At 42.8% G+C, this 19,594-nt stretch overlaps 1 protein-coding gene across 1 annotated transcript in view; it reads right to left on the reverse strand.

Moving 5' to 3' along the window:
- Positions 1-1,672: 1,672 nt before the first annotated feature.
- Positions 1,673-19,594, reverse strand: part of LOC133460556 (ubiquitin-conjugating enzyme E2 E2-like) — a 41,879-nt gene continuing 23,957 nt past the window's right edge. Inside the window, exons 4-6 of the mRNA XM_061741185.1 lie at positions 18,633-18,765; positions 11,877-12,024; positions 1,673-2,652 (exon numbers count right to left, since the gene is read on the reverse strand). Coding sequence (XP_061597169.1) covers positions 2,555-2,652; positions 11,877-12,024; positions 18,633-18,765 — 379 coding nt within the window. The 3' untranslated portion in view covers positions 1,673-2,554. The remainder of the gene's footprint in view (positions 2,653-11,876; positions 12,025-18,632; positions 18,766-19,594) is intronic.

A 19,594-nucleotide genomic window follows, 5' to 3' on the forward strand; every position in this document is an offset into this window, starting at 1 on the left:
ACTGAACTGGGAGCCGCTCCCAATGGTCACATGACCTGGTGTTTTTAGGTAGCATAGTTGCTACTATGTTGGTATATAAAGTATGCAGTATATACTGGATACTACACTGCAAGTATGCATTATATACTGCGTACTACACTGCAAGTATGCAATACTGCGTACTACACTGCAAGTATGCAGTATATACTGCATACTACACTGCAAGTATGCAATACTGCGTACTACACTGCAAGTATGCATTATATACTGCGTACTACACTGCAAGTATGCAATACTGCGTACTACACTGCAAGTATGCAGTATATACTGCGTTCTACACTAAGTATGCAGTATATACTGCGTTCTACACTAAGTATGAAGTATATACACAACCTATTACACTGCATTATGTGTATGCATTATTTGGTTTTGAAATTGGCCTCAGTCTGTTACCTGAAAATGCTGCATGTGATGCAACTTAGATGTTGCTAGGTTACAAACATCTCAACACATATTTCAAACTTGCCTCTCTAAAATATTTAAATGGATATACCGGCTCAAAGTGAGTACAACTTGAAAAAGCTCTTTGTTTAGGTGGAACTAGAACTAGAAGGAGGACACGATCGTCCAGATGACAACCATCCTGCAGATAATAATCATGGCTGAACAAGCTCCTCTTTCTCCTCTATGACTCAAACAAAAAAGATAAATCACAGAGTGAAGTCAAAGTAAACGCTAGTGGACAGAAAATCAAAGTTAAGGCACTGAAGTGCACAAGTCTTTGCAGTAAAGGAACAATTAGGGGCGGCAGTAGCTCAGGTGGTAGAGCGGGTCGTCCAATGATCGGACCCACCTTGCCCCGTGTGAATGTGTATGAATGTTTGGTGGTGGTCGGAGGGGCCGTTTGGCGCGATATGGCAGACGCGCTTCTGTCAGTCTGTCCCAGGGCAGCTGTGGTTACAAACGTAGCTACCACCACCGGTGAGAATGTGTATGAATGAATAATGGTCTCTGTGAAGCGCTCTGGGTGCCTAGAAGGGCGCTATATAAATCCAAGCCATTATTATTATTAAAACATCATCTACCGTAGGGCTGCACGATTAATCGTTAAAAAAATCGCGATCTCGATTCATGCTTGAACACAATCTCATTTCCAAATGACGACGATTTAATTTTTTTTTTTTTTTTATGTTCAATGTCAGCTGTTACAAAGTTGATGCCAGTCTTTTATCAGGCACCATCATATTTTTTGTAACGTTTACCTTTTGTATCGGCAGCTTCTTAATAGCAGCAAAAGGCAATGGGGAGTTCATCCCAGCCAGAGGAATAATTTGTTGCCTCAGAACTACAGGATCTGTTACAAGTCCCCTTTCTGAAAGGGTGTTCAACTCAGGGAGGAACAAATTGTTATTATATAATAAATATAATAAAATTGTTATTATTGTTTAAATTATTCAAAGGTTTGTGTAAAGAAGACAAGAGATGTTTATTGTTATTATATTTTTGTTCAGCTGTTGCAAAGTTAAAGTAATAAGTGCAATAAATTTTATATTGGAAAAAAATCTTGAGAGAATCGTGATCTCAATTCTAAGCAAAAAAATCGTGATTCTCATTTTGTCCAGAATCGTGCAGCCCTAATCTCTACCACGGAAGCACAACTTTCCTGAAACTGAAACGAGACATCCCACCTCCACAAGTCTTTGTTGTCTTTATTTTCTCAGAGCTTGTGTTCATCCGACATCCTGGAGAAGAAACAGGAAACACTGGTTGACAACAGAACCGAGTGTGAGTTCCGTTACCACAATTATCACTCAGAAGCAGGTTCAGGGTGTTTGACGTAGCCACTTCACTTCAATGGATAATAAAAATATCACAAAAAGAACCTCTGAATCCTCCTGCTCCCTGCGGTGAGCCGACAGCAGCTCGTCTCATCTCTGACGGGACGTGGTCAGAGAGACGCGCTGGAACAGCAGTCGTACCGAAGCACCAGTCTGAGACGAGGCCCACACATTACAGCCAGTGTTTAATCGGGGATTCAATGAGCATGTCTCTGTACAGCAAACTAGCCACTAGTCAGACATGAACAGCTCACTCCAGGCCACGAGTCTGCAGGAACACATCTCTGGATACCATGCATGAGCTGGGAACCAAACCAGATGAATAAAGAAAACTAAACACACTCACTCAGCAGGAACACCTTTACATCACATCAAACAGGAATAATACACTCACGCATTTAGATGAAGAAGATGACACGGGTGGCCAGAAAGTTATAAACAAGGCATTAAGAACAACATAGACAAAAACATAACAGTATTAAAGCTTTTCATGACCATAACACATTCAGTATATTGGAAAATACAATCCCAATAGACTCTTTGTATAAAAAGAAGCTTTTCAAGTCAGCATGGAACAAATAACAGTTCATATAACAGGGGGCGGGGCCGGGGCGGATGACGGACGGGTGTGCTTCCATCGGTTCCAGAGGAAGGGACGTGCTGAGGGTGTGTGTGCGTGTGTGTGTGTGTGTGTGTGCGTGTGTGTGCGTCGGCCGGAGGTCCTGCAGGTCCTGCTTCTATGTGGCGTAGCGCTTGGTCCACTGTTTGGCTATCCTGTCGTGCTCGGCTCTGTTGGTCAGGTACTGTGTGGCGATGCTCCCCACCAGAGGGTCCGCTGCAACACAAGAACCGGGACAGTCAGACACACAAACACACGGTTATGGCTGGATGAATGTTACAACCCCCACTCAGGAGGAGACACGACACGACCAACAACATTTACTGACACCTTTGTAGCATTGCAGACATATTGTGTCATGTACTTTCTAATGTTGTCCCGATCGATCGCCCGATCACGGCATTTTCAAAACATCGGTATCGGCCAAAAAAAGTATCAGGACATACCTAGTTATTAATGTTTTTAATATATATAAAATCCAGCCGGAAGTGACGAAGTAAGCTAACATGGTTTACATGTTTGAATTGTGACATTTTATATATGTTCATGTTGCATTAAGCTGCTGCTATTCATTCCATGCCATTCAGAATGTTGCACTAAGGTTAAGCCAAAAAGTATTTTCATTTTCTTGTGTTTGTGAGTTTGACTGGATGTCATTCAACTACCTCTTTTGAAGTCAAATGTATTTATTTTTGTTATTGCACTATTCTGCACTTTTTGTTTTAGTTTACAATTTATTTTTTATTTATTTTATTTAACCTTTATTTCACCAGGAAACAAAAACTCGTTGAGATTAAAAATCTCTTTTACAAGAGGGTCCTGGCCAAGACAGGCAGCAACACAGTAACATGACATATGACACGACACATAACAAAACAAAACACTGTTGACATTACTCATAGCATTTGCAGGCAGAATTGGACATCTCAAGATCTGTCAGGAGCGATTTAAAAGCATTAAGTGAGACCAATTTCATGTTTTTATATTTTGTGGCACCAGTGCTGATAAGCTTTGTTGAAATAAATGTCCATGTTGTTCTCCAATGGACAATAGAAGAAACTTGGGATAATTTAGTTTTAGTCCTCTTTTTTTACATTTTTTTTAATTCATTGACAAAATGTATCTGATCGGGAAAAAGTATAGGAAATGTATCGGGAGCCAAAAAAAGTGATCGGATCGGGAAAAATTGGGATCGGCAGATACTCAAACTCAAGTGATCGGGAGCTAAAAAATCCTGATCGGGACAACCCTAGTACTTTCTGCAGGACGTTTACAAACGCTTGATCTGCTGCTTCTCCGACAGAATCGGATCGATACTGTCGTTCATGGGTTCCTGACAGAACCACGTGATCAGAATCAGCTTTAATGACAACGTTTGAACATATCAAACAGGGGATTTGACTTCGGTTAACACCGTTGGCACTATAGTTGTTATAAGGTGCCATTTTTCCAAAAGAAGGTGACACTGGGATGGAGGAGGGAAAAAAGGCATCTTCACACTGTATAAATACACAGTGTCAAGGTGCAAAAAGGGGGGATGGAGGGGTTAGTGCAGGTTAGCGCACTAACGCATCCTCAAGTTCTGTCATACAGAGCTAGATTCATACATATCTGAACTGATTCACACAGGTACGACACTTTCATGTTTCTTCTTTAAGTTGTAGTGATAAATGAAGCTTATGGTTACAGCAAATATTCTAACAGCCTCAGGAAACAGAACAGAACAGAAATGTACATAATTTAAAAATGAGAGCCACATTTACACTTTTGCTAAAGTTGTGTAAACCAACTTAACAGAAACCAAGAATAATTGTCTCTTTACTTATTATACAAAATAATATTACTGTTCCCCACATGTCAGTTAAAATCTCTTGTGGCTTCTGTGAGCAGGTAGAAAGAACATCTCCAGCAGATCAGAGCCAGACGTGGCCAGTGCTGCCTGTAAAACAGCATCAGCTCGTCTCTCTAGCAGCTAATGTTTTGGCTGGCTGGTCTGAGTCGTTCAGGTGTGCAGTCACACAATTCCAGGCCATAATAAACGCTCCTGCAGAAGCAACTGTTGTGCTACATCAGTCGTTTGTAATGGACATCCCAGCAAATCCCAGGGTCAGACTGTGCTCGGAGAAATACAAACCCTCACTGTCGCGTTTCATGTCCGAGTCTGTGACACAACCACGCCACGTCTGAACAGACAGGATCTCTCTGGAAACACAGAACTGGGGCCTGATTCACAAAACATTCTTAAGAAAGAAAATCTTCTTAAGTGTCATTTTTTTCTTAAGTTCAGTCTTAAGAAGAAAAAAGAGAAGAAGTCATATTCTCCAAAAAAGGTCTTAAGTATTTTCTCAATTTTCTTCTTAAGAAAAAACTTAAGAATAAATGGTATTCTTGAAATAAAAGTTCTCAAATTTGACCTTTGACAACCTTGACCTGTCTTAAAATTTCTTCTGTGAAAAGGTAAGCCTCTAATATCAGCTTTTTAAACATTTTAGACAAGTTTAGACTAGTAGGTCATAGTTTGAGGATATACTTTGTAATTAATTACACAAAAAGCATGTTAACTGTTAGTTAGCGTGGTAGTTAATTATTATTAATTTTCCCAAATAGTATTTTTTTTCGCACATTAATCTCATCCACCATAACCTTGAAAAGTTCCTGCATCTCTTTTTCTCCTTCTCCATGTTTAGTGAGTGACTAACGGTTAAGACCCAAACTAACTGTATAAATGTTGTTTGTTGGCGCGTGCAATGCAATGACATATTTTAAGAAGTTCTTAAGTAGGAAAAATAAGAAATTCATAAGAAATGACAGTTCTTAACAAAATATTGAGGAATTGCACTTAAGAACTTTCTTATGAACTTCTTAATTTTAGATCTTAAGACATTTCTTAAGATCGTTCTTAAGAACATATTGGTGAATCCGGCCCCAGATCTGAACGAACCCAGAGACTGGTGGATCAATATCCTGGGGAGAGGAGACCAGAGAGCGGTCCAAACCCAGGGGTGGATAGATATCAAACCCTGCATTGTAGCGGAAACACCGAGGAGCACTGGGAAGCACAGAGGTGTAGGTGTGATGATTTGGCTGTTCTGCAGTGACTGTGTGTACTGTGTACAGTTCCAGCTGTGAAGCTGAGCCACGCAGCAGTAACGGCACATCAGAATGGCAGGAAATTAAAGGAATAAATGTTTGAATTGACTTTGTCAGAGTCCAGAGCTCAAACCCTCTGAAATGCTGCCGAGAGCTGCACACAAGCGAAAACCCGTGAAGCAACGTCGAAAGGAGACTGAGTTCATCCAGAACCACGAGAGAAGCTGACAAACTCATACTGCTGCTGAAGGTGAATCTACTATTGACGCTTTTACACTAGTACCTACTCGTCTCGACTCGTCTTGCCCTCGTTTCTTTTCAATACTCAGATCAGAAGTAGGAGGATTGGAGTGAAGCTGCTGTGACGTATTTGATTGTGTGATCTATACGAGAAGTCAACAACACTAAAGATGTAGAGAGAGAAGCTTCAAGCGGCGGCGCTTTTCTTTTTTAAGTTTGTCTCGTCGCTGCTGAAAAGTCAGCTGGAGCCGCGAGCAGCTATGAAGTGACAGAGCTCCTGGTAGATCTGGTCGTTCCTTATCGCCCGTCTAGATCCCTTTTTAATTCTTTCCTCAGCCACCAGGTTTATGAACATCTGCACCTCAGAGTTGGATCACCAAACAGACTTCTGCTGCCATTGTCTGTTGAATAAAATGAACAAGAAGCCGTCAGAGTCGCTCTTTCACTGATTTCCGCCTCCTGACTCAGACGTCTGACTCCAACCCCCCGACCAATCGATGGCCTGTAGTGTGATGATGTCAGATACAGCCGACTCAGCCGCTTAGAACCTCGGCAGAGTAGTTACAGAAAAGTATCTACTCGGCACGTTAGACCCCTAGTGGAAAAGCGCAAAACCGAGGCGAGTCGGGCTGAGTAGGTACTAGTGCAGGGGTCGGCAACCCAACATGTTGAAAGAGCCATATTGGACCACAAACACAAAAAACAAATATGTCTGGAGCCGCAAAAAATGAAGTCTTGTATAAGCCTTAGAATGAAGGCAAATGGCGAAATGTGGAGAAGAAAGTCGAAATGTCGAGAAAAAAGTAAAGATTTTGAGAAAAAAGTCGAAATTTTGAGAAAAAAGTCGAAATGTTGAGAAAAAAGTCAAAATGTCGAGAAAAAGGTCGAAAAGTTGAGAAAAAAGTCAAAATGTCGAGAAAACATTCGAAATGTCGAGATTAATGTTGAAGTACAATCTCGAGAAAAAAGTGGAAATGTTGAGAAAAAAGTCGAAATGTCGAGAAAAAAGTCGAAATGTCGAGATTAAAAAGGAAAGGAAAAAGGAAGAAAAAAGAAAAAAAAGAGGAAAAATAGAAAAAAAAGAAAAAAGAAAAAAAGAAGAAAAAAAGGAAAAAAAAGGTCAAACATTTTTGAAAAAGCTCCAGGGAGCCACTAGGGCGGCGCTAAAGAGCCGCGGGTTGCTGACCCCTGTGCTAGTGGAAAAGGTCCATAATTACCGAGTCGTGGTATTAGTGCCTCAGACTCCCGTCGCCCACATAACAACATGGAACCTTTTATGCTGTGTGCTTATTGTTTGTGGGGTTGCATTTGCCTCTAAGGGAGAGCCATTGCAATCAGGATTGTATCATTATTGTACACAAGGGCTTTCAGGATTAGAATATGGGCTCGGAGCTTTCACACATAACTGTGTTTAGACGGCATATAAAACAACGGAGACGTGGCCGACCTACCTAAAGTCTATGTACAGTCCTACTTTAAAGCTAACGTCTCATTCCACCTCACCAGTATTGGGACATGTGAAGAAAGAGGAGAAGAAAAGACACCTATTTTCACCTCCTCAGGGGGAAGAGACGCCACAGTTCTCACCGCAAAGGCAAAATCACTCATCAGAAAGTCTTTACAATCAGCAGCAGCTCTTCTCACACCCCCTCACATCCCTCTCTCTTCCTTGTAGCGTCTCATTCCCCACTATTCACCTCTTAAATGGCTTTCATTCTCCAGTCCTTAACTACCTCTCACGAACTCGCCCATTCCTCTCACTTCCCTGTTTCTGCAGCAGGTTTTTACAGCAGCTGCTTTTACGACCCGTTTGCCCAGTTTAACACTTTAATACCAACAGACATAAACTGTAATGGTAGCTGAGGGCCGGTACAAACTGGTTTTACTGGTCCTTAGCTAATTTCATTCCAGGTTTGTTTTTGCAGCGCAGGTAAAATGGGCCATGATGGCACTTATTTTCCTCACAAATGTTGACGTTTTCCAAGTGTGCGCTGTGAGCTGTTAACAGGACTGCATTCAGCCAGCCCTTCCTGGTTAAATACTGAGTGAATTACTATGAAATACAAGTTAGAATGACAGTTCTATAACAATATTGGAAGAGGATGATGGTATCAATGCTACGGCTTTCTCTGCTTCTCAACCAGTGTCGGTACGAGACGATATTATTATTGCAGTGCAGTGGATTCACACACAATTAGGTCCGAAAAAAACCATCCATTTCCAAGGGTTCACTCTGTTCTGAAGATCCGAGCCAGAACCTGAAACCGGAGATGGACAGAACTACAGTTGATTTGATTTCAGGTGAAAAGATCCAAATAGAGCTATTAGGTTAGCGCCAAAGTGACGTTTATATTTCCCTGACTTGACTGACGTTGGCTGCGTCAAAGGCCGCGTTCAGACTGCCAGCCGATATCCGATTTTTAGCCCATCCAGATTGAAACTGGATGACTCTTTTGAAGTCTGAACAGTCCCAAACCGCATGAGATCCGATTTTTGCAAACCAGATGGAAACCACCTCCGGGAGGTAGTTTCACATCGCATTTGGGCAGATGCGTCTCAGTCTGAACAGCTCCAAACACTCAGATCGGTTTTGACTGTCCGTGACGTCACTCTACGCGACGCCAGACCAGACCCATGTGCCAAACCACCCGCCCATTTCGAGTTGTGGAGCTACGTTACAGGTATGGAGCAGTCGGAAGTCGCCGAAAACAGCAGTCCTTGGACAGAGGAAGAAACTAAATGCCTCATTAATCTGTGGTGAGCTGGCTCCATCTTGTTATTGTTTTTGTTGTCGCAATTACATGACGTCACACAATACACCCGCTGGGTGACGCCTCCGCTCCGACGTCGTTGCTACGGCAACCCGTCAGATCAGTCAATGATGTGGCCCAGTCTGAACAGAGCCAGATCCGATATGGACATTTGCTAAAAACAGTGTGGACAGTCAGCCCTGAAAATCAGGTATGAGAAGGAATCAGATATGAATCAGATTTGCCTGCAGTCTGAACGCGGCCAAAGTGATGCTGCTGCTAGCACATCTCAGCCCCCTCTCTGGTACTGGGGGTTTGGATCAGCGTTTCAGATCAGCTGTGATCCTCCTCAGCTAAACTTCTGACCTCTTGGACCTGGCCTCTCCTTTTCATATGTCTAAAGATCGATTTTTTTTATTTTTAATTTTTTTTATTTATTTATGTATTTTTTTTTCATCATTAAATTACAACTTTTAGTTATGTTTTTGTTTATCCCCAAAAAAGGAATGTTTTGTTGGACACGAGAATAACTGGTGCCATGTTTTTGCCTTTAAATATGTTTAAAGGTGAAAACATTAAAGTGTTATAATTGCATAAATTGTCTATTTCATTACTTTATATACTGTCTTGGGGTTACATTTGCAAAAAATGCCAAAAACCAAATGCTCAAAATGCTTAAAAACCAAAATAGACCGAAAAAGGAAGAAATAAAAACGGAATGTGGGAAAAAATAAAAGCGATTTCATACGTCTCCGTTTGCTGCCCTGGATCTGTTTGGTAATTCTGACCCACACAATGTTTCTGAAAGCAGTTCTATCAGCATTCTGGGAGGTGATTGGTCCTTTCAGCATCATTAGCTGCCAATACTTGCTGTTTAATCTCAATATAATACTAGTAGTAATATTTTGCATAACTACAGTCATATAATTCATGCAACAACTCAAAAAACTGTTTTAATAACACTAACCCAAATCAATATCAGAATCGAATCGGATCGAATCAAATCTTGATAATCGATTCTGAATCTTAAGAATCGGAATCGAATCGATTCTTGACATTTGAATCAATCCCCAGCCCTAGCCAATCTGAAAAGAAACATTTTTTTGTTGCTGGCTAAGTGTTATCGTACATTTATCGTTATCGAGGTAAATCTGCCTAATTTATCGTGATATGGATATCTCTGTAACAGTTTGACTTGTAATCAAGTTTTGAAATTTGAAACAATGAAATTAAATAATCAATAGCTTAGGTTAGGCAATAAATAGACATAAGATGAGTAGGGGCATGTGAGCAATGATGACTTTACTAGATGTCTTTGACTGCAGCTTCTCTGACAGTTTGGTGCAGATTCTCAGCACTTTGCTCGTAAACCTTTACCGTAAACACCTTTGTAAAGCTATTTTAGTGTCCAAACTTGTCCTATTTCTGCTGCTGGATCAGACAGAGACCCCTCTATTCCATCCTTGCACCTCATAAATACGATGGAAAGGGGAAAGGAAACACGTGTACACGTGATATGGACTCCAACCGTTCACCCAGGACAGTCAGGGACCTCTGCTTGGAATGGATTACATAGTAGGGATCAGATCGGTCGCCACGGTAACAAAAGGTAAGACCCAGCAAGCAAGTCAGAAAGAGCAACAAGAAAAATTGATTTTTTTCAACACCATCTGGGGTGTATCCAAGGGGATATTAGGCGCCAGTTAAAATTAGTAATTGGATTTTAATAATTTAATTTAAAACTGTACAATAAAGGAATCTATCTGTGCAGCTCCATTTGTATGAACAGAAGTCCCAATATTACACCTTTTGGATTGAAGTCTACCTGGTAGTGAAAATTAAAAATTTAAAAATGAGTTAATTGTGTGAAATCGGATCAGGCTCTTATTCTGCAACTTTGCAGAATAAACAAACATATTTATAGCCTGGTTCAAAAAATAGTTTGGCATCCATGGCTGGATTTCTCATCCCTGGAAACTGTGACATTGTGGAGCAACTATAGTCTATGGCCGTGATCATCAACTGAAGGCCCGCGGGCCGAATCCAGCCCGCTGAACCGTCCAATCCGGCCCATGACTGGATTCTTCTGACAGCTCAGGATATCAATCCTTGAAATTTCTATGTTTAGTGTTGTGGTGACGGTGCAGATTATATTATTTTGCAGCAACAGTTTTGTTGCAAATGAGACAAACAGGTGACGCATTTCTGAAGGTTGGCATGATAAATGGGTACTTTTCAGTCCAGTCATCGTTAAAGGATCTGTTTTCCACATCAACTTTTCGTTTCATGGCCTTTGAGAGCCCATTTTACCTGTTAAGAGGCCTTTTCCTATCACTTCCGTGGTCTTCGTTTTTCAAGGGCTCTATAAATAAAGTTGACTTAATTGAGTTGAGGCAAAATATCTCTATCACTCCTGGTGGATGACTGTGGTCTAGGTCAGTGGTTCCCAACCTTTTTTCCTTGGTCCCCCCCTACTTGTGTCTAAGACCAGCCGGGCCCCCCGACCCGTACGTACTGGCACCAAAAGAGTAAAGTGATTCTTTAAAAATCTTTAATTTAAAAAAAATTAACATTAATTATGTTTTTGTGATACATTTATCTTTAGTTTACCCTGTATACATATGACTTTGTCTTTCTCACCTTCATTTTGTGTCACCAATGTATAAAATACGCACATAAAATAATTGCAAGGACATAAAATAATTACTGAAAAATGTCTCTTTTAATATGAGAGCAAAACTTTTTAACATTTTTCCTTTAACAACCTGTCGGAGTAGTAGTATGATTAAATGTTGAATAATGATATAATAATTTATTAAGTTTTTATCCTGCTAAATCACTTAGAAATATATTTTGGTCATTTTAAAATACTACGTGGGTTTATACAGACTTTGATTACAGTATTCCATTAGGTTTGTTATTATGATTTTTTATTTATTTAACATGTGCAAATATAATTTTTACAACTGCATATCCTCAAAGCAGACAAAGTTTTGCGCCCCCCCAGAGATCTCTGGCGCCCGGACCCCAGGTTGGGAGACACTGGTCTAGGTGATAGGAGACTGACTCATAAAGGCTAAAAATGCCTTCAGTTTTGTAATGAAATGGAAAAAAAATATAAACAATAAACATCAAATAATAATGTTATGCAAAAATTTTATTTATATTTTAGGGTCCGGCCCCCAAGGTGACTGTCCGGTAAAATTCTGGCCCTCTGACAAATATAGTTGGTGACCCCTGGTCTATGGTGAAGAGCCCGTCGGCCTCAACCCTCAGTTCAGGCCATGAGGGACATCAGTGACCATTACTGATGTCAGTCACCCAGTCAAACCAAAGAGTGGGGCGTGCTGCTCTACTCACCGGGGTTGCAGTCGGTCAGCAGGGAGCAGATGGACAGCAGGACCTTGGAGATGGTGAGAGCAGGACTCCAGTTGTCCTTGAGGATGTCCAGACAGATCACCCCCTGACTGTTGATGTTGCAGTGGTAGATCCTGGTCCGGAACGTCACCTGGGATGGACGACACAGAGAGAGGCTCGGATCAACGCCAAGCTCTTACCAGTTTGCTTTTCTAATTTATGGTTGTCGTCAGCATGTCATCAAGGTCTGCAGAGGTCTTTTGATGACACAGTCCTTTGTATCAGCGTGTGCTGAAGCAGGACAGGGACAGGGGTCCAGAGGACCAGGATTGAGGACCACAGATTTAGAGATCAATCCATCTATATACTTATTATAATACCAATTCCTATCTAAGACTCAGTATGTGCCGTGCAAACTGTGGATTTTAAGTTGCATATCTTGGAGTTACAACACAATAATAACATTGTTAAAACTTCTCAACCCAGAAATGTATCTAACTCTTCAAGCTGTTCCTGCAAAAACAATAAGTTGTCTAAAATCACATGGATTCTGTTCCAGTTGGAACACGACGACTGTCAACATGCATGAGCGTCATGCCAACAGCCTCTGAGGCTCAGCCATGCACGGTAGTTCCCTGGGAGAAGATCTCCAGGAAAGGTTGATGACAGAAGGGAAGGGAACTTGAAGTACACAGCTTGAAGGTGAAGCCAACGTAGGAAACCAACGCTGATGTTGAGCAGAGCAGAGCCCGAGCAGCACAAGGAGCGGAGCATCATTACAGAGAGACCTTTGACTTTCTTATCTCCTGCTTAGGCCTGTGTTGAAAAAAAATCGATTTTCTGATTCTAAATCGATTCTCATATTAATTCCTACAAATCGATTTGTATGTCTAAAGATCGATTTTTTTTAACTTTGTTTTTGATTAATTTTTATTTTTTTTTCATCATTACATTTTTGCCTGGTGAACCTTAATCCCAGTAGTCCCAGTAGTTTTGAAAACTCCTGAAGTTCATATTTGTCATTTATCATGTCAGTTATTTGTTTGTCATGAAATACCTGAAAAATGCCGGTGCTTCATGGCAAGCTGTGTGTCTGGTGACAGAATAAATAAGACAAGCTAAAATAATTTGTTCACTGCTTGAGCTGTTGCAATTTCTTTCTTTTTTTGCACTTTAAATGGATATTGAAATGCCTATTTGAGTTATTTATTTCTTAATTATTTCACAATAATTGTGAAATTATTATTTCAATAGTTATTTTACAGTCATATAATCCAGGCAACACTAACCCAAATCAATGGTGATAATCGATTCTGAATCTTAAGAATCGGAATCGATACCCAGCTCTACTCCTGCTGACCTGGAGGAGCAGCTCGGGCACGCTCCTTCCTGCCCTCTCTCTATTTTCTCTGTTTTCACTTGTCATTAACACTCTAGTTCTCCTTTTTATAAACAAATGACTGGCTTCCCTGCTTTACAGTCAACGGAGAGTGGACACTGACTGATGGCAGCCAGCCAGAACAATAACCAGGACCATCATGTCCTGGTCATGAAGGGATGTGACATGGGAAAGCAGGCGAGGAACACGACATGACTGGCGCTTGTGTGATGTCTCAATAACTGCTCATCTGTTCCTGCACGTCTGCTAAGGCGGTTTAGCCGTGAAATGCTAATTCTGGCAGCTGAGCAGCCATGAAAGGGGTAAACAGATCCCTGGCTCGCTTGTGTCGTCTCATTAACAGGCTGTAATCCCATCATGGCTGATGCTAATAGATCAGGATGCCGCTCTCCATGCAACAAAAGCTTCATATCTGATCCAACATCCCCATTTGTATTATGGATTCATCACTCAAGCCTGTCAACAGCCTCCTTGTTTTTGTCTTCAACTGATTCTGAAAAATTGAAGCATTTTAATTCCAAACTAAGAGTCGTTACAAATATCTATTGCACACTTCATGGTCATTAACACTCATTGTATTTGGTTCCTTGAATACAATCTATGTATGTATCAATCAATCAATGGGTGAAGGAAACAAGCTCTGATGCCCTCTCAGATGAAGATCTGTTTATATATTTATATATATATATATATATATATATATATATATATATATATATATATATATATAATTTTCATCTGAGAGGGAATCAGAGCTTGAGCATTGTTGCAGCGCTGCTATGTGAGCCTGTGGTGAGGACCAGCCGCTAAACACGCGCAGGCACGCACGCACGGTTTTATACTGTAGAACTGTGAGCAGCAGAATCTGAAACCAAAACGATTCAAATTCAATCAAATTTGAATTAAAACATTAACCTCTACCTCCAAACAGGCACACCTCACCTCTCCATTTATTTGGAATGAGTTGGCACTGACTTTTAAATGATATTCCCATTCATCAACGGAGAGAACATATCCATATTCAGCTATTAGACTGATCGATTGCTTATTCAGCGAGTCAAACATCGTACAAAAATGGTTAAAAACAAGGCGTATCATACAGTTTAATCAAAAAGTGTGTAATCAAACCAGAAATGATGTTAGTTCTAGAAACATCCATCACCTCTCAGTGAATCCGGTTTTGCCTCATCACTGAGCCGCTGGGGGATTCAGGTGAGTCACAAAGGTTTTATAGGATCCAGAGGAGTTACCACCGCTCACTGACATCTTTAATGAGACATAATAGAAGCGTTTGTTTTAAGGGGAGATGAAGGTTTTTAAGCCCGATGCTTCAGTGCTCCATGGGGTCTATTTCACTTTCACTTGTGTCACACTGGGGAAGATAAATTAAACCCTGGAATTTCATTCAAAGACACGAGGAAATAAGAGTGGATGCAGGGGCTGAATGCTTGTTAGGAGTCTCATCACTTGGACGGTCCTTGAGCAGCTCTGAAACAGGCCGCTGCTGAAATACTAACACCGAGGCCGTGTCCTTGCAGCCTCAAGAGCACCATTATTGCTCTTAGCTGCTCTTATCAGAGCAACATTAGTGTGCGAGGCGGCGCGGGGAGCAGCTGCAGCTGTCAGACGGGTGGCTGGCGGTCGGGGAGCTGCTGGACGGCGGGAGGTCAACGGCTAACAGGAGCTCAGTGTCCCCCGGTGTGGACGGCCAGGAAGGACAAACCCAGGGCTGATCAGGAGGAGACGCTGCCTCACTGCAGGCGTTAGGATCCACATCCAGATTACCCAGCTCACAACACCAGCAACCGTTTATTCCCACTGAGAGCAGGAAGTGCAAGAGCTGAGAAGGAATTTAAAGGAGACATGTGCTCCAATACAGCAGGTCTCATCATTTTATTGAACACTGCCAAAACTCAAAATCTTATAAAGACTTTAACTTAAAATTTAACTAGAACTTAAAATTAGCTTGACCACAAATGAAAGTTCAATTGAAACACGTGGGAAAAACACCTAACCTTTTAAGTGATGTGTGTTATCAGGTGTAATGGCATTTTTAGGTTAGAAATAAGAACATTTCTTGGTAAGATCCTTAGTTTTTTGAGTGAAGGCAGTGAATTTGGTCAACTGGTGTAAGTTCAGGGTTTTTAAATGCACAGCCATGAACCTACTGGATTATATAATTTAGTCTTAGTAATGTCAATTAACATCTAACATCTTATTTATAATTGCTCTTTAACTAAACAAAAATATGTTTTATCCGATTACTCGATGGAATTTTCAGTAGAATACTCGATTACTAAAATATTCGATAGCTGCAGCCCTACATTCAACCACTTCTCCACCTGGTGATTAAAACCAGGAAGTTATAAGCCATTATTTCATAATGTTTAGAGAAAAAGAATTGGGATTCTGTTGATAAAAATGACATGGCATCAGAAAATACTCTATGGATACAGATTTTTTTCAGCAGTAATGGCAAGTATTTCCAATACTGGTATCGGTGTTTGTGTGGCAGGGTGGAGTAGCTGCAGCCACTCAGGCTGACGGGACACAGGTGTGTCCCATCAGCCTCTCCACCCTGCCAGCCTTGATAAGGAGGACTGGGAGACTGCAGCTGGGTCAGACTGAGCCTGATGCTGTGGGAGAAGGTGCAGGAGCACGTGTGTTGGTGTCTCTGCTAAATAAAAAGGGTTCTGCACAAAACTCTGTGTCCTCCTCTATCCTGTCGGTCGGGCCCCCGTAGCACTCGCACTGCTACACTGGCGCCCAACGTGGGGCCCGATAGGATGGGTAAGGGGGGCACGGAGTGGGCCCTGGAGGTGCTCGCCCAGGCCATGGCGGACCTGACCGCCGTGCTTCAGAGCCAGGGGGAGCGGCAGCTCGCAGTGCTAGAAGCGCTGGTGGCCGCGGAGCGACCCACCCCTGCGCCGCGCTCGAGGTTCGTCGCAGCAGCACGGGAGGAGCTGGCGGCGCCGCAGCTGAGAGGCCGGGAGGCAGAAGCTGCGGGCCGCCGAGCGACGGCTCCCGAGGCGGTGGGGACCCCGGAGCGGCCCACCCCGGCTCCACGCCTGAGGTTCGCCGCGGCAGAGCTGGTGGCGCTGCAGCCGACCGGCCGGGAGGCAGTGGCTGCAGGTCGCCAGGCGACGGCTCCTGGGACGGAGTCAGAGGCGGCTGCGGAGGCGGAGTCAGAGGCGGAGTCAGAGGCGGACCAGCAGGGCTGCGCCATGGAGGAGGCGGTCCCGGAGGCGGACCAGCAGCTGGCGCGGGGCCGCAGCACGGAGGAGGAGGTGGTCCTGTACGCACCGTCTGGCCCGAGGCCACAATGGGCCCGGCCCCGAGAGCGGCTTCCACGCAGGTCAGGCCGACGCCGGGGACGACCCCCCGACCAGGAAAGCCCGGGGGGTTCCGGGCTTCCTCTCCCACTCCGAGGGGGCCGGGGGGGGAGTAGGCTCGGCCGGACGGACCCCGACTCGAGGTTGGCGTTGGGGGTGTGTGGCAGGGTGGAGGAGCTGCAGCCACTCAGGCTGACGGGACACAGGTGTGTCCCATCAGCCTCTCCACCCTGCCAGCCTTGATAAGGAGGACTGGGAGACTGCAGCTGGGTCAGACTGAGCCTGATGCTGTGGGAGAAGGTGCAGGAGCACGTGTGTTGGTGTCTCTGCTAAATAAAAAGGGTTCTGCACAAAACTCTGTGTCGTCCTCTATCCTGTCGGTCGGGCCCCCGTAGCACTCGCACTGCTACAGTGTTCAACTTAGCTCGGAATAAAATGTCGGATTAATTCATAAAATCGTAGGGTGTTCATTGACCTTCACATAAGGCAACTCAAAATAGCCTGAAATGGTCAAAATACTCATTAATAAATGTAAAATATACACTCAAAATACTCAAAAGAAAAAAAAAAAATCAAGTTAGAGCGTGAGCAGCACAGGTGGGTGAAGCCCAGGCAGGACATGGTGCTCATGTCTGGGGGGGTTGGAACACATTTGCCTCAACAAAGAGCAGTAAAACAAACACAACAACTGTTCTTTTGTTTGATGGCTGTGCAGTTTCCTTTCTCTGCTTTTCCTCACACTGAACGGAGGAAAAGTGCAAAGTGCAGAATTTTGAATTACCGTGAAATACTATTCTGAAGAGACAGAGTGGATATTTTCGCCAGGGCTGATGCTCTAAACACAGCAAGTGTTTGTTGACAGCTTGAAAGCAAAATCCCAGCAAAACAGGAAGAACAACTCTAAGTAAAAGAGGCGGCAGACCCACTCCCTCCCCGACTCCCTGGCTGATCGCGGGGAGGAGGACTAATGCGGCTGAATGCTGCAGTGACTATCAGTGCAAGGCAATAAAACAGGACAGCTCACAGAGAAGTCTGATGATGTTTTCTCCCTCAGTTACTGTCAGATAACTCCGCTGAACAAACAGACACCCACGTTACACTCGCCACCATCATCCTCAGTTTCACCAACAAATACTGTATCTGCCTTTTCTTTTTAAAAGCCGTGGTGTAGAAGGAGGTGGTCCGCTTCACTTAATAAACGTTAATAAAACTTTGTCGCCAAGCTTTTAAAAAAAAATATAACATAACTTTTATTTTTACGTTCCAACTTGTTCCAAAGTATTTTATAAATGATTACGACATCCAAAAGCAAACGAAAAAGTCTTTAATGGCAAAAAAAACTTAAAGGGGACCTATTATAGCATCTAATACCTATTTTAAACAGGCCTTGAATGTCTTAAGAACAAGCTTTTGATTGTTTTTTCTAAATAAATTAGAAATTCAGCCTCTGAGCCATGTCTTTATCTTCCCATTCTCTAACCTCATTATCTATGCGGGATTCTGAGTGGGCGGGGCTATGATAATGAGGCTCTGTGCTGATTGGCTGCCTGAATGATGCGATACACCGCTACGAAAAAATGGCGGAAGCTCCGGCCGGCGGAGTTAGTTGTGGGCGTGGTTTCACGCATTGCTCCTGACGTTACGTAACGACGGGAGCAGAATCTGAACAGCTCGTAGAAGCCACATCACAATGGGTGGCTCATCCGGGCGGCTGTACAGACACTGCAGAATTTGGTTGCTTTCCTCCTTCTCTGAGTTGGCAGGCTGAGGGGAGACCACTTTATATATGTTAAAGCAAGAGAAAACGTGTTTTTCATAATAGGTCCCCTTTAAATAACGTGGTCAAAAAAACTGTAGACAATCAACACCCTTGTAACCAAACATTTAGGTTTTCCTCGCACAAATACTGTAGTGTGTCTTTGAGATATTTAAAAAACGCTATATAAATAAAATTGATTATTATTAGTCTTGTTTTTTTGGACCCTAACCCGGTCCAGCACACGTCCTATTGTGCAGAGCATCTCTCACCTTGGGTGGTTTGAAGGGGTAGTCTGGAGTGAAGGCGATGTCCAGGAAGAACACTCCTCCCTCGTACACAGAACCCGGAGGGCCCAGGATGGTCGACCTCCACTCATAGATGTTGTCTCCTTTAGGACCGGCACTGCAATTACAACACACACACACACCAAAAAAGGCTTGAATTCAATACACCAGAAAGATGCCAGCTTTACTCTTCTTGCAACACTAAGTCTGTGAACAAAGAAAAAGTGCAATTATTATTCATAAAGCTGCTGTTACACTCAAGCCTTTAGAAAATGAAGGGAACCAGAAAGAGAAGGTGTATCTGCAGGACAGGAAGAATGAGGAGTATGATCAGGGTCATGTGGTTGACTGATGTGTCTGCACAACCATGAATCCCCCAGCTACATACACACACCCACACCCACAAACACAATCCAACAGGAAGGTGTTGAGCAGCAGCTCGACTCGCTTCCTCACTGTTCATCAGCTTTACGCTGCTGGGCAGCTGGCTGCTCAACTCCAGCTCGCTCGCATGCTTATAAACACAAACACACGCTCACACACACGCTCACACACACGCTCACACACACCAGGAAACTGGAACATATTACACCGCTCATGAAATCGCTCCACTGGCTTCCAGTGAGTCAAAGGATAGAGTTTAAAATCTTACTGCTGGTCTACAAAGCACTGAATGGTCTTGGACCAAAATACATGCTTGATCTGTTAGTTCCTATGAAGCTCCCAGACCCCTGAGGTTCAACTGGATCTGGTTTGTTGTGGCTCCCAAGAACCAGAACCAAGCAAGGTGAGGTCTGCTCCAACAGTCAGCTCCTTCAAATCAGGCCTAAAAACATTACTGTTTACTGAAGCGTACTCTTAAATTAAATACTTACCTGCTGTACTCTACTGCCCTTATTTTATTTATATATATATATATATATATATATATATATATATATATATAA

The sequence above is a fragment of the Cololabis saira genome, chromosome 15 (assembly GCF_033807715.1).
Source record: "Cololabis saira isolate AMF1-May2022 chromosome 15, fColSai1.1, whole genome shotgun sequence".
Taxonomy (NCBI): Eukaryota; Metazoa; Chordata; class Actinopteri; order Beloniformes; family Belonidae; genus Cololabis; species Cololabis saira.